This window comes from Limulus polyphemus, unplaced genomic scaffold (assembly GCF_000517525.1).
Source record: "Limulus polyphemus unplaced genomic scaffold, Limulus_polyphemus-2.1.2 Scaffold2457, whole genome shotgun sequence".
NCBI classification, from domain to species: domain Eukaryota; kingdom Metazoa; phylum Arthropoda; class Merostomata; order Xiphosura; family Limulidae; genus Limulus; species Limulus polyphemus.
In genome coordinates this window covers 134,247-151,091 of record NW_013668067.1, presented here as the reverse complement: position 1 = coordinate 151,091, position 16,845 = coordinate 134,247, and the positions used below count along the sequence as shown (strand labels likewise).

General features: G+C 36.0%; 1 protein-coding gene across 4 annotated transcripts in view; it reads right to left on the bottom strand.

The window, feature by feature from the left end:
• LOC111087668 overlaps positions 1-16,845 on the bottom strand; it is a 51,021-nt gene that overhangs the window by 22,919 nt on the left and 11,257 nt on the right. For 2 of the 4 annotated variants that reach the window (XM_022395088.1, XM_022395087.1), the window contains exons 2-3: positions 15,170-15,291; positions 1,092-1,182 (exon numbers count right to left, since the gene is read on the bottom strand). In XM_022395088.1, the coding sequence (XP_022250796.1) occupies positions 1,092-1,131 (40 nt within the window). In that variant the 5' untranslated portion in view covers positions 1,132-1,182; positions 15,170-15,291. The remainder of the gene's footprint in view (positions 1-1,091; positions 1,183-15,169; positions 15,292-16,845) is intronic. The other 2 variants (XM_022395086.1, XM_022395090.1) reach the window with 1 other exon arrangement.

Genomic DNA, 16,845 nt, shown 5'->3' with positions numbered 1-16,845 from the left:
ACTTCTTATTTTACAAAAACAAATTTTAAGGAAGCCTCTCTGAAAAACATTTACACTTCTAGTATTTCAACATAACAACGTATCAAATAAAGTTAGGCATTGCAAGCCAAGTGCCATCCTCTAGTCAGCAGTTCACCACCACCAAGATTAGTGACAGTGGCAGATGGCCAAAAAATCTTTGTAGTAAAAAAGAAGGGGTAAGCAGGTTTGATGGTAATATTAAAATTAGTTGGATAGTTGAATAAATTGAAAATAGTAATAATCAGAAACCCTAATTTTGATTAGTTGATTATTTTCATGACATTCAATGGAATTTGGATTAATCAATTGTTGGAATAATCAGAAATACTAATTTCAATTAGTTGGATAGTTGAATAAATTGAAAATAGTAATAATCAGAAACCCTAATTTTGATTAGTTGATTATTTTCATAACATTCAATGGAATTTGGATTAATCAATTGTTGGAATAATCAGAGTAATAATCAGAAATACTAATTTCAATTAGTTGATTCAATCTTCACTTTGATTAACTGATTAGTTTCCATGACACTAATCGATATAATTACTGCTCATAAGTACTTGTTTATATTGATTAAATCACCCAGCTATAATATTAAATACTGGATATGAGAACATTTTTATTTATTTTTATGAGTTTAAGCTACAAAAAATAACTAAATACATAGTAATGCATTGTCTACTTTACAACAAATCAACTTATGAAAAATAGATCACATTCAGAAATTCACTTGGCTGCTTTGTTTTCAATTATCATCATTTTATTAAAGATATAATTATGTAAACCACACTTTGTAATTGCCCGAAGTTTATTGATATCATACTGCATATATATACATAGATTAACCAATGTTGTACATAAATTTTGAAGTGTCCATTCTTAATTTGCATACACTGTAGTCTATTTATCAATTCTTAAATAAACCATTTGCAGTGTTTTCATTGGTATTCACAATGCTCACAAACAATACAATGTTAATTACTACTGACAGTGTGTCATTGGTTACTTATACTTAGTCGTACGTTACTATTAATTTTGTTCAATGTTTCAAAAATTCTGTGTATGCTTACCTTTCTGTTTAGCATGAATACAAACGTCATGTGATGCCATGGAAGTGAGCACACAAAAAGGCCATGTATTCTACAAATAGAGGCACCAGAGCTAAAAGCACCAAAACAATGAAGCAAAATTAATTCAACTTACGTAGTTGAACATATTACAGCAAATAAGAGAAAAGAAATTGCAGTCAAAACAATTACCTTAAAATGTTCATAAAAATAATTTCCATTTTGCAGTTTTCACTGTGTAAATGAATGTCAAGTTTTTTTCAATAAAACTTCATATTTTATCTACCCTAACACTTTTAGAGCTTGGTCAATTGGACTGACCTTGTAATTACTACAATAAATTATGAAATAAAACTAACATGCTCTTTTTTTTTTTAGAATGACAGCAGACTGTAACAGAAAATTACAATTATTTATCTTAAACAGCCTCAGGCTCATAACTGTTTACATACTTTCATTTAATTTTATTCTTTTATTGCTCTTTGAACATTTCTAGCTAAATGGGAAGAGCAAAAAATTACCCAGCAAAAGTGCAAAGTTTAGGGTAAAAAAAATTTCAGGTTACATCATGAGATGTCTAACTATGTATGTTCCTCACGGGTTCCTCAAGGTGAGAAACTTTTAAATTTTTTCTTCATTTAACTGTTTTTTTTATTTAACATAGTAAATTTTTAATATTTACATTTTAGTTACATTTGTAAAAAAATATATATCAATAAATAAAAATTATATCAGGATTGAGGCTCTTTTGCTCTCAGAAGTTTAAATTTTCCTCATGAAGTTGGTTGTTCAAAAAATAATTTAGGTAGCTTTCCAATATGCATTTTTTAACATAGAGAAATAATTCAAAAAGTTAAAAAGAATGCCCTCAAACTACAATAATTTATCTATCTTTTTAGCTGACCCATGAAAAGATATAAATATTTTCCTAATCTAAAAATGTATTTCCAATAGATACCTCCATATACACAAATGTTATTTCTCTCATGAGAGTTGCATGCCACTTGCATTGAGCAAACTCCCACCTAAATTAATGTGTTTAACGCAAACTGCACTGGTGCACGATGACATCATTATGTGACAATAGCCCTCTACCAATAGGAAGGCAACAAAACCTCCATGTGCAGTAACTCCCACTATGCACTTGCACTCATGGTAATTTCATTCTTTGATGAGGCAAAATAAAATATAAGGAGGATGGGTGGGAATGTGTGCAGAGGTATCTCTCCGAAATACATTTCTAAGATGATAACTCACCTCCACATACAGAAATGCTAGAATTCCATATTGAAGTGGTGGAGGAGCTGGTATAAAAATTAAACTTAGATGAGTGCCCCAAAGGAAAAGCCTGTGGAGTACAACACCCAATAGCAGGAGCTTCATAAGGGCACACCTGTGGAATATCATGTCTAATCTTGACCAGGATTTACTCTTCACCCAAGTAGAAAGGGAGGAAAATGTGAAAGAGCCTCAAATGTTGCAGGGAGAATTAGAATGTGGTCAGTGAGCCAATGTGTAATGTGGTTATGGTGCGATCAGATTCTTTTGGACAAACTCTGGTTGCAGGAGGAGAGCACACTAGCTGTGTGAAAGGTGACATGTATTACACTGACAGTGTCACCACTGCCTTACTTCTCATTATATTGTGCTAAGGCCAACTGGTGAGAATTCTTCATGGTACACCACGAAAAAGCTAGGAACTGGTATGTGGCAAAGGTCTTCTTTGCTCCACTAGAACAAGATCGTTTACTGAAGACAGTGTAATAGGGACCATGAAACCCTGTTTTTAAAGGAAGGAAAGTGCAACCAAAGAAGTGGACAGTTACTTTCCTGATGCTGACTTCTTCCACAATAGTCCATGGAATTGGTATGGTATGGATTGGACAATTAATTAAATTTGTATACTATGAAGATACCTCAAGTGATCTTATGGAACAGCCCCACCTTAAAATGGGTACTGATAGAACCAGAGAGGGTTGAACATTTTCTGTTATCCTGGCTCGAAGGGTATTTTGGAAAATAAGCATGCCCTGGGAGGCAGCACCAGTTATCTAGTAAGATCCTGTTTGATGAAAAAAGAAGAGAATATGAAAGGGAAACATACTTACACATTTCAAAGACTGTGGGTTGACTGAAGTATGGTGATCATGGAAGCCAAAATCCTGTAGGAGATTAAACAGCCATATGGTGAAAAGAATGAGCGCAAATGTATGGGGAGTCATCTACATGCTTGTCTGGAGGATTTTGTCTGACAGCCAGAGAAAATGGAAAACAAGAAAGGTGACAAATCGGATGCAACAAAGTGTAAAATAGCCTGCAAGCATCTACACTCAGGGAAGAATATATAAACTAGGGAAGTTTGAGGACACATTTAATAAGGATAGAAGGGGAGAGGTCCTAGGGTAGGAACAGACAACTGTGGGGAAACCAAAAATATGTCTGTGATACGTAACAATGAACAGCCCAAACAGGACACAAGAGTCAATTTGGGTCTGAACAATCACAGAGGTCAGAGACAGAAGGAAGGGAAATAAGAAAGAAGGTATGATTACCTTCCCAAGCAGCACAAGTTTGAAGAGAGAGAAAGATCAGTCCAGGTGGAGGAGTACATAAGTACAGTGGAAGAAGGTGCAAGAATCATTAATAGCATAGACTTTTGAATGAAGGAGACAATAAGAAAGAAGAAAAAAAGACATGAGAGAAAGGTGGTACAAAGAACAAGAAACCAACAGCTTAAAAGGGGGCACTTCTAAGAGAATGCAAAACCACATTAAGAACCCAGTCAGACATGAGAGTTGGGTGAGGAAGTTGAGTAGAGTGAAGAGAACAGGGGAAGGAAATATCCAGTAGAACTGGGAAAAGAGAACTATAATGGACAATGCTACACAATAGCCAACATGGTGTAGACTGACAAACCTTGGTCAAACAGCCAATTAAAAAAGGTAAAAAGGTGGTTCACAGTAGGACAAATCCCACATGAAGATGAAGTGTCAACATCCCTGGACAAAAACTGGACATGTGAGGTTGAAGCAAGAGCAAGTGGACATTAGGCATAGGAAGGAGGGGTATAGATATCAAGTGAAGAAGCAGAGAAAACCAAGGCAGAGTGAGCCAGAGAGGTGCCACAGTAGGATTCCAGAAGGAGCGTCACATATCAAAGCAAAAACCTGAGAAAAGAGTCAAAGAGTATAGATTTTAGAAAAAGGTGAGATCAGTCCTAACTGAGAGTTTCGACTGCCAGAGCCAAAGAATGAAGACCAGGGGACCAGAAGAGAGGAAGCTCAGAGTCAAGAGGAGTGGCAGAGATTTCTATGAGAGGCATGCCTAACTGAGAACAAGCCCCAAAATCCAATGAAAGACCTGAAAGTGGAGAAAACACTCTGTGGTTGAATGAAGACTGGCTGTAACAGGCAGTTTGCTACAAGGTTCATAGCTCCTGGTACAAACCAGGCAACAGGACAAACCCAATGTAAATGAGCCCAGAAGAGAAGGTCCAATGCCCAAAAGCAAAGGGTCCAGGAACAGGTTCCCCTTGACAGATGATATAAAAAAAACAAGAGTGGAAATGTTGGAGTAAATTGTAACCAATTCATCCACCAGAGAGAGCAGAAAATTGGAATATGCTTGACAAACAGCATGAAGTTTGAGCACACTGATGTGGAGTGAATGCTCATCCTGCATCCAAACACTGGAAGTCATGCCATCATCCAGAGATGTGCCTCAACCAAAAAGGGAAACATTGGTGAAGAAATAGATTCAGTTTAACATTTGGTGAGGAAATGCCAGAAGTAGTATTTGCATGGCCCGACTAACACGAAAATTTCAAACAAGAACAATGGAACCTGAAAAAGAATCTATTCATTCTGCAAGGTCCACTGGAAGAGGATCAGGTGTGCATGTCCCAACGGAAAGAGGTGTTCCAGGAAAGCCAGAGTCTCCAGAAGTGAAAGAACCCTTCATGCAACAGGAAAGTGAGAAGTACAAATCCAGGTGATCAGATACTCCATAACTCATAGGTAAAGAGAAGGCTGAGCTCAGCCAATACGAGATATAAAAAAAATGACCAGATGTACCAAATATTGAGTGGGCCTTGATAAGCCACCTCAAAGGAGTAGCCTCCTGCAAAAGAAGGGAGGTGTGAGAAGAAAATACCTCCCAAGAATGGGCCAATAAAAGATAATCATCCAAGAAAATGAATGACAGACCCAGGCTGTAAATTTGGCAAACAAAGAATATTGTGATATAAATGAATACATAAGGGCTAATGCTATGTTGAAGGGAAGAGCAAGGAATTGGAAGGCATGAATCTGAAGGATAGAATATAGAAAATGTTTGGAGGACAGGGCAATAAAGATGTATAGAAGAATATTCAGCACATCAACCATGTTTAACTGTAGACTGGGTGAAAAAGACAATAGACATGGTCAGATGGAGGAGAAAGGAAAATGGGAAGAGGAACAAACTGATGCAGAAAGAGAGAGACCATGGGAGAAAACATGAAAAACATCTGTTGGCAGAGACTGAGATCAATGGCTGGCAAAGAAAAAGAGATGGGTACCCAAAGGGCCTATCATGAGAGGATAGCCACTGATTGTTTTGAATTTCGCATAAAGCTACACAAGGGCTGTCTGTGTTATCGATCCCTAATTTACCAGTGATAGACTAGAGGGAAGGCAGTTAGTCAACACCACCCACTGCCCACTCTTGGCCAACTCATTTACCAACAAATAGTGGGATTGACCATCACATATAAGACCCCCACAGCTGAAAAGGCATGCATAATGGGGATTTGAAACTGCAACCCTCAGCTTGTGAAGCAAGCACCTTAACCACCAGGCCAGATAGCCACTGACAAAAAGAGCAAAGAACCAGACATCGGGTAGTGGGAAGACCAAAAACAAACAAACAAGGAAGGTGTGGAACATGGAGTGGGAAGGATGGGGGTAGACTGATCCATACAAGGACAGGAATCAAAGGGCAAGGTCAAGAAAGAAGAATACCTGGGATGATAATGAGGACTAATGTTATGCAACCTTATTCCAGGTCTCCAGTGAGAAATGAACACTGCTAAAGACTTTTTGGTGAAGAAAGGGAGCCCGATAAAGATCATGTATATAAGGAGAAAGGTGTACAATAAAGAGAAACACATCTGAACCCAATGAGTCACAACAGCAGAGGAACTAAGTAAGGAAAGATAGAACAAAAGAAGTTAAGCTGGTAAAGAGAACAGAATGAACCTCTTCAGAAAACCTCTCTGGAGGATGATGTAATTCTTCGGACAAAAGGTAGAGGAGTATAGAAGGGTGCTGAGTTGGAGTGGGTTGTTTTGAACTTTGCACAAACCTACATGAGGGCTATCTGCTCCAGCTATCCCTACTTTAGCAGTGAAAGACTAAAGGGAAGGCAGCTAGTCATCACCTCCCACCGCCAACTCTTGGGCTACTTTTTTACCAATGAATAGTGGGATTGACCATCACATTATAATGCCCTCACAGGCTGAAAGGGTGAGCATACTTGGTCGGACAGGGATTTGAGCCCACGACCCTTAGATTGTAAGTCGAGCTCCCTTATCACCAGGTCAAGGGCGATGAGAAAAAAGATGAAGATGCAAAAATGGGGAGCTAGAGAATAAAATAAAAAGTAAGATGCTTGATCTTCAAACAAGCCAAATAGATACAAAAGACAGGGAATATAAAAAGGAAGGAAAAAATTACTGACAGTCAGGGCAAAAAAGCCATGAACATGAGGGAGACGAGACATGTGGGCATCAGTGAGGAACTTTTAAAGGAAGGAAACAGCATAAACCCCAATAACAAGCAAGAAAGAAAGATAAAGCAATCCAAAGAACTGAGTTCACTGAGTGGAGAACAGGCAATATTAAAGGACACAGGTGAAAGATAAGGAAGGAAAAAAACCTGAAAATGATATCCAGAAAGAGAATGAAAGGTTAAGGTCATTCCTAAGTTATGTAAGGCACTACCTAAAGCAAATATGGTCAGATTTGTAGTCCAATAGGACATTCATGACTTACGAGAAATAATGTCAGCTAATGGTATGGGATTAGGAGGCCTAGTAGGCATGTGGTAATCCACAACATGCAAAGGCTGCAACATCCTCAACGAAAAATGAGCCTCCAGAAGCCATAGTAGAAATGGGACCTATGTGTGTAAAATCATCACTCACACAGGACTAAACAGAATGCTACAATAATTTAAGCTACCAAGATAATAATCAATGCTTTTAAAACAAAAGCCAATGTACAATAAAAACCAAAGTTTTGTTAATGAACACAAATCTTATCAAATTGAACTTATATGAGAAATTTAAGCCCATCTGTTTAATGTAATACAGAGGAAAAGAATGACATCACAAGTGTAAGTGCACAGGGGAGTTACTGCAGATGAAAGTTGTATCACCCTCTTATTGGTGGAGGGCTATCGTCGCATGAGGACATCATAATGCAGATGGACAGTTTACATTAAATTATGAACTTAGGTGGCAGTTAACTCAAAGCTAGTGACATACAAATCTCATAGGAAGATGGGTGAGGGAAATAGCATTTGTGTGTAAGAAGGTGAGTTATCACCTCACTCAGAATTAAATAATTTCATTACTTAACAGAGCACCGACTTTGGTCATCACTTTCTATTGGTTACAAACATTTAGCATTGACAAGTAAGTGTGGTTAAATAAGTAATTTCAAAAGCACGAAGAATTGGGAGGAGCTTCTGTTGTGGGTATAATAAATTTATTGATATTTCAGAAAATAATGAAGGTGGGCAGTTCTTATTGTAAATTCTGAAATGTTAATATTTATAGTTGATGTATCTAACTGAGAACATTCTGAAACCAATATAAAGGAAAAAAGAAAATCTAAAATGGAATTCAGAACAGAGAGGCATCACATGACACATGGAAGTGAACACTGAGGATATATTTAAATATTTCTTTTAAATTTGGGACTCAAAACTTACATAATACTAAAATTTGAATTATAAACTATGTTTTGATGACAAGTTTCTTGACATACATTGATATTAAGTTGTTCAATTAAATTCTGAATATAACTGTAAAAGTCATGATATGCACTTTTACCCCCCACACATGCACATAGGATAAACAAAGATAAATTTAACATTTTTATAGTTACTATCATTAATCCTTTAAGGACTGAGGTGGATGTCACTGATATCCCTTGGTTTTCTTCCTTCTCATAGAGAAAATACTTAACTCAGTTGCAAGAAATGTATCAAGTAGTATCTAGTTTTGACTTTAAAAATAAACATATAATTCAAATTGATCTGTTTTTGATCAGAAAATAATATCTTCCACTCAGAGTAAGCATTGTACTCAAGAGTGAAACTCAAAATCAACCTGGTCATCAGGATAGCTAATTAGGTCCATTTTTCTTATGTTTATACTTTTAAAAATTAAAAATTTTCTATACTGAAAATGTATCTCTGATAGGTATTTCCCTCCACTCACAATATTAGCTATTCTCATTCTAGTGCTGCCCTCTATATGACATTTTTTTCTTTATGCATGTCACAAGCCTTCTGCTCCCCCTATCACAATAAAATGATTGCAACAAATCTCTCACGTAAATGATCATGTGTCACTTCACCACCAATAGCAGCATGACATACACGATGCAATGTGGCTTCCTCTATACGACTCTATCTAACTATCACTTCTCGTTTGGCAACACTTGTTCTCGGACATGTTTCTTGTTGTTTGTTTAGAGTTTTACATCGGTCTTTAGTAAACTCACGAAGTGGTCTTCATTTATTTTCACGTCTATTAAGATGGTATCTTAACTTCAATTTAATCCCAGTTTATTAGTCTCTACCTGCTTTACTCATGTTAGTCCATGAGTGTAAGGTCTGGTATGAACATACTCATGATGAAATATACCGCAAGGAAGAACATGAAAGTGGTCTTGTGGAACATCCTATCTCAACAGTGAGCATGATAGATGTTATAGATCTTGTGGTGCAGATTCTGGGTATCAATATACTTGGATATGCATCACTCACCACAGAGTGGGATCTATAACATGTGAAGTAGGTCCCTGTAAAAAAAAAAACTTACCCACTCAGAGTTGTATCAACATATGTAAAATGGTTACAGTGGGAAGATGATATCTAGCTGATAAGGAAACTATCAGATGGTGCAAGTAGCTCGACATCAAGGTGTGGAAAGTGGTCCACATGCCAGCCTGGATAATCTCCTCCAAAGAACGACGTAAATGAGCAGCCAATGACATTGGGAGGTGATGGATCAAATGGGATGATAGACAGAACAATTGGCAAGATTCAGGAAAAAGGGAGGAATACGCAATACAGATAACCTGATGAACCCAACCGGTAAGAGTGAAAGGAAAAATATAATGAGAAATGGACAGATTCCAATGATTAAAGAAATAGGAGCGAGAGCCATGTAATGGTGGTATCCATGACACGTAACTTCATAAAACATGGACTGGACACAGGAGACAATCCGAATCGGAGTGGGAGTAAATATGGGATATAAAAGTAAAGAAAATAAATGGAGAGGAAAAACACATAGCAAAAACAGAAAAAAAGAAAGGGAGATGACAAGGCCACTTTTTAGCTCACAATGTTTGAAAATGATAGATCCCTGTCAAACAATCATGTAGAAACAGATATCTGAGGAAGGGAAGGAGAGAATCTATGCTGGATAGATTAATGATTGAATACACTCCACTTATGTTGATACACAGACATGGATGAAGATCAGACAGTGTGAGACAACACAGTTGCTACACTTGTGGATAGTCCCCAACACTTCACAAGGAACCGGACAAAAGCTGTGTGTGAAGCCAGAGTGTGGGAAAGGAAAGATGAAGCACCACTGGGTGAGGTTGCCAGAGGAGGGACCAAGAAAAAGGGAGAGCTAATGGAGGTTGTTCCTGAAGAAGGGACAGGGACTGAAACCACAATGAAAGGGCAAGAAAGGAGCCACAAGGACCCAACACAGAGTGGATTAAATGAGAGGATAGAAAACTAATGCTAGAGTATGCATAATGGAAACGTCCTTCCAATCCTGGTTGAACGCAGCCAAAGCTAAACGATGTGGAACTGATGACCAAAAGAGAGGAAGCTAAGAATTTAAAAGAGAGGCAAATGCACCTAGTTGGAGAGTATTCAACTGAGAACATAGACATCGGAATTCCTGGGAGTTGAGAGACCATTCCTTGAGCAGAATCTTGTCAGGATGGGACAGATGATTTGCAACAAGATTGAGGGCACCTGGTATATGACAAGCCAGCAAACAAATTTGATGGCTGCGAGCCCATAAGAAGAGATCTAACATGCAGAAACATAAGTCCCAGGATTGAGTGCTCCCTTGACTGATGATGTAAGAGACAGTCATCGAGTTGACGGAATGAATCATAACTGCCTTGCCTTGCAGATATGACTGAACATGAATAATTGCCCAACCAACAGCAAGGAGTAACAAAAGATTGATGACAAGACCAAACTCCTCCTGAGACCACAGTCCGATATATCTGTTGTATAACGCAGCATGCACCCGCTCCTGACAACGAGGCACACGTGAAGACATAGACATCCAGACAGGTAGAAGGAATAGGTAGCCTCCACTGTCATGTTGTCCCTGTCTAACCACTAAATGAAGTCAGACTGATAGGAATCAGGAAGGGATATCTGTAAATCTAGAGGGTCCCTGATGAGAGGCCTATGAACTTGTAGTACAAACTTCAAGGAATGCATGTGGACATGGCCTAGACAGATAAGTGCCTCCAGTGATGCCCAAGTTCTCAAAATAGACAGAATCTCTCATGCAGGGAAAGAAGGTGCTGATAGTGCCCTCTGAAGTAAAAGCTCCATGGATTGCAGATGAAGAAGAGAAGGCTGGGGTCGACTGAGATACGAGTTGAAAAACAACCCCAGACATGGCCGTCTGCAGATGGGCGAGGAGTACATGACCCCCCCTCAAAAAATGAGAACCATAATTCTTTCTTTATTCATTCAGCATATGTATATGAATTTATAAGTTTTTTTATTCACTTCACAATTTCACACTACTTATTACACTTAAGTTTCAATCTCAAGAAAAGTCACTAGGTTTGTCAGCAGCTTTACTTTAAAATCACTAGCTACCTACCTTGTAACTATATATTGAAAAATATTGCTACCATGGCGACTTCTTGGATATTGGACATGGCAATGCTCACTCAGGTCATCAAAGAGATCAATGCAGTCTTGTTAACATCCCCTGAACCCTGACATAATGTGATAAGGATCAGCCTGTTGCCACCTGCCGGTAATACCAGTAATAGGTAATCAAAGAGACTGTCGCAGTCATGCAGACATCCCATGAGATAGCGTGGTAGGGGTCAACAAAAACTTACTATTATGGAAAGAATAAATATATAGCTACAAGTCTGCAATGTGGTTTAAATTAACCTTACAAATATTAAACTCATCCAATCTGACTGTGGGAGCTTGCCTATTCACTTGAATTTCTGTGGATGCCCATGTCCCCAGATGAACAAGATATTGAGTGGGGTGGATAATGGACTTCTCCATTTTGATTAACCAACTTACCCAATCAGTCTCTCTAAGGAGAAGTTGGGTGTGTGAGGAAGACTCTGTGAAGGATGAAGCCAGAAGGAGCTAGTCTTCCATAAAATGATGGAATTGATAAATATGATCCTCGTAGACAAAAAATAGAAAATGATATGAAACCTGAGCAATATGGATGAGAAGATAAGCATCAGACATGTCGAAAATTGTCAACCAAAACCCTGGAAGAAAGACCCATCTGAGAGGCAATTAGGATTCCATCGTGAACAGAAGCACATTGAGGAAGTGATTCAGATGGGGGGGGGGGATAAATAACATGGTGCCAATCTAAAGTCTCTTGGAGACAAAAAAATCGTGAAAAGAACACTTAAAGCACAGTAGAAACTTGTCTGATGATGCCTTTGATGAGAAGGACTGGAACCACTTTTGTAAGACTCTGGCAGGATAAAAAATCTTAAGCCACTGCAGTATGTGGGAAGTGCAGCATACTAATCTCTGCAAGTAATTGTTCTGCAAAATGCACAGCATGGACCCCAATACCAGGCAAAGGGGAAAATCAAAAACTCAGAACTAGGTGTTGCAGTTAATAAGGAAGTGGAGGGATCAAATGACACAGGTGACAAAGACAAAACATAAAATACCTGTGATATCAAGTCTAAAAACAGTGACTGAGGTCTAGGTGCTTCAATAGGCTGAGAATGTGCCTGCACAGCAAAAGAATAGGAGGAGGGGGGAGGAGGCTGTCTTAAGCCCACATGAAAGATGCCATCTCCCAACAAACTATGGCAAATTCTTCCTCTGCTGATAACACTGCATCTGAAGCCATTGTCACGGGCTGTGAAATGCAGGTACCATTCGTAGCTATTGTAGTTGTAATAGTAAATTGTGAATTCAAAAATATTGACTAACTACCAGTAATTGAGTGAGAAACAGAATTCACAATCAAATAAAGAAATACAACTTGATAGTGGATTATAAACAATACTTTGAAATGCAAAAATCAATAACTGAATATTTTCAAAATGCACCAAACAAAAAATATTGTCTGAAATCAAACATAGGTCTTGACACTGTCATGCCAAATCTAGAAGTGAAGAGTGGTTCAACTGCATAGACGGAGTCAGCTACAATAGGAGGGTGTGTCACACCCTTTTGGTGTAGGGTTGTCACATGCTAATTTCCATGCTTAAATGCAGTTGAACCATGTAGGAGTTCAAGGCTAGGTGCAAGTGAAAATTTGCTCACTAGAGGGCAGTCAAATCGAGAATAGCTGTAACTGTGAGAATAATAAGTACTAATCACATTTTATTTTTTATAATTATGTATATGATCAAACTGACTGTAATGAAATCAAGACTTTGCAAGTTAGATTTTGTGTCACAATGAAGAACAATGATTGGAAAACTTTATGAGTTTTAAATCTTTATATTGTTGGCTCTGGATTTTTTTAAAGCTAATTTGGTTAAAATATTAATTTATCGTGCTTATAAAATAGCTAGCACATATGAGTATTTTTATAAATAATTGAATAGTATTAACATTTTCATAAATAAAAATGGTTTTCCAAACAGTATCATAGATAGTACTATTTATGTATTTGTTTAAAGTCAAAAATATCAAACAAATAAAAAAATATTACAAACAGGTATGGGTAAACACATGAAGGAAGTGACAAATCAGTTACACACACTATTTTGCAAAATCCATTTACAAATTGATCAAAAATGGTTTTTAAACCAGAAAATACAATAAATTTTTATTGTAATACAAAAATGTGAATTTAAGCATCTTAAATCTACTCTTAGGGGTATAGGTTTGATCACCAGGAGGCTAGAGATACACACATAAAAGAAGATGCACATTTAATGCCGGATACAAAATAGTTTGGTAGATTTGACTAGCAGAAACTGCTAATCAGTAATGAATTTGATTAGCAATTAGCAAATATTACTTAGCATCTTTTTAACATACATGATTTTAACACATTATGGCAACTAAATTCAGCACTAAAATTTTTTTAGTCCTAATTCTTTGTAAATACATCCACTAATCAATAAGAGGTAAATCATATGTTTTTATTCTAATAACAGATTTATTCAGCTTTAAAGCCTAATATTTAATTCTACCCACAAGGGTATATAAAGTATAACTTCAAAATTGTAAGAAATACCAAACACCTCAGCCCTCACAAAATAATGCAACAATTGATTAACAAAAGAAATAAGTGACTTGAAGATAATGCAGCTGAACAAGGTTGCCACAAATCCTTTTTGAAATTAATCTAGTTTATTTATTTATTTTGATGAGACCTCATCACTCTCTTTGCAATGTGCACTCCTGGTTTTTTTTAATGAAAAAAAATGTTTAGTAGCTTTGCAGCAGTAATTACACTTTTCCCCACGGGCATCCTTTACTGTGCATGTCACGAGGATTTTAGCGAGTTAGATTCAAAATTTAATTAAACTACTTTTTGTTTGTTCATGTTATACCAATTAGTATAGCATAAACTCATAGGTGATAATCCATATTTTAATGGTATATAAGTTTCAAGTTCATAATTTTATAAGGCAATATTAAAAAAAAAAAGACCCCCCTCTTCTCTAATCTATTTACCACCCCTCCAAGAAGTACAAAATTTAATGTAACGTACTTATTATAATATTGTCAGTGCTCAGAAAAAGCATAACTTCCATAGCCTTCAATTTTATTTGGTTACAGAGCCATCAAATAGAAAATCAGACCCCTCTTGCCACACCCACTCGTCACATTCTCTATTTCAGGATTTGTCAATAGTTCTCTCTTACATTTAGTACTATATTATTTTTAACCAACAGAAAGCAAAGGTTTTCATCTATCATTAGTATGAAAAAAGTAAGGTTAAGTGTCATTGACAGTCAACAGGGGGAAAAGAAAAGAAAAAAAGAAGGCACTGGTAAGTACTTTATTTCTTGTTTTTCATGTGTATTCTTTAGTTATTATATAAACACATTTTGATTAATTTTCAAACACGTCTACCTCTAGAAACATAGCGACCTTCGTTGATTGTTAATCCTAAGTTGTACATGAAAATGTCTATCATCTTAAATGAAGGGTAATTTTAAAATGTCATTAAGAAAACCCAAAACAAGCTAAAAATAGTAAGATTAAACTTATATGAGAACAATCAATCAGTCCTAATGTAATTGACTAATGAGCCTGATAATTAACTGATTAGCAAATTCCACTTATTTCCCAGCTCTAGTTTAAAATCACTTCTTTATTTAAATACGTCTTAATAACACAGCAATTACACAATTTTTTACAATCAGATATATCATTTCTAGAAACCCTTCTTTTACAACTTTAGATAGAATATTTCTGTATTTTAATACTAAATACATACATACAGATTCTAAACAAACATCAAACTCAACATTAACAGTACACTTGAAAAATGGTTAAGTGTTTGAATATACAAGGTAGTATTCAAATTTATAAGTAATAGTAACATAAATCAAAATTGCTTCTTACCACTTACATTAGCTTTCATTTTCAAGGCACTCATTAACATGTATGTACACATACAGAGTCACTATTTAAGGTTCTAGTTGGAGAAAAACTTTTCATGAGATGTTCCATCTTCTGAACATACCCTGGTATTTAAAGACAAAGTATAGGGAGTTATGAACAAAAAATAATAATGTAAAATTAAAATTATATGGTTTCTGTTATGAAACAGATTCACAAATGTATCACAGTTACACTACATACTAACCAATAATGTATTTTGTACTCAATAAAATGATCAATCTATGCACTACCGGTGTTTGTGTTAAAATTTTTTAAATTATGATAAATAATTAAAAACAACATTTTATATTTACACAAAAAAAACTATTGAAGCCGTACGGCTTCCACTTTAAAATATCACTCTACAAGTACATGTTTCGACGTGAGTCATCCTCATTTCCTTAGTGTAATTGAAAAAAAATAAATTAAATAAAGTAAAAAAAATATTTTTTTTTATAATGTATCTCGCTATATATCAATGTATTGACTTGCTGGTCCTTCACCTCTATTTAATACTTGTTTTTGTTTTTTATATTTTATTATTTCTAATGTTTCTCTAATATCTAATAATATAAAACTTTGAGGCTGAGCTAAAACTAAAGTTTTTTCCCATAATATTGTATGTTGGGTAGTTTTTACATGTTCGGCTATAGCTGAAAATTTCAATTTTATTATTTCTTATGTAACTTTTGTGTTCTTGCAATCTATATTTTCAATTATTTTAATTTGACCAATTTAAACTCTACCACATTCAAATTCTATCTTGTATATACCTGTCTTATCTGTTAATTCTATTCTGTCTTTAGCATTCCCTGTCATATCTTTTATCTTATTTACTGGTTTGAAGATAGGGTAAAAATTCTGATACTTTTTAAATGCTTTATATAATTGAGTTGTTAAACCTGGAATGCAAGGTAAACTTAGAATTTCTTTTTTGCTTTTTTTCATAACAGACCAGATGACACTTTGATGGATTATCGTCTATAACAACCTATATAGTGAAATAAACGTTCAGAAATTTGTTTTGTATGCTATAGGGTGAACTGCATTTAAAGTGATGGTTAATGATAGTATGGGGTCAGCATGGACCCCACATAAATATTCGATTATAGCTAAATACTCCATCTGCATGTTTCAAAAACAATAGTGTCATATTGATCCAGGGTTTCCGCTTGACAATTACATGAATGGACCTAAATTTGTAATGATTATATAAAAAGATATACAACCCAGAATGTCATTGGGGTCAACACAGACCACAAGTGTGTTGATGAGGGTTAACTATATATGTTATAATCTGTAGAACAAAGCCAATGCACTACTGCTAGTCTGTTTATTTGAGAAATACTTGATAAGAAGATATAAGTTTTTGAAGATAGCTTTTATATGTGGAAACATCTGTTAGCTGAGTTCTTGCACAGATCTTAAAATATAACGTTGATAAACGGAAACATCGGCACATGTAGATATGTAGATCTTGAAAGTCGAGTTGTTCAAAACTCGAAAATAGCATTGATAACTGGACCAATTGTTGGTTGAGATGTTGCAAAGGAAATATCTGCTGAAGCTTTTTGCCAGACACTAATCATAGCAGAACCGTCTGAGAAATGATATTTAGTACAGTTTATAGGAAATAG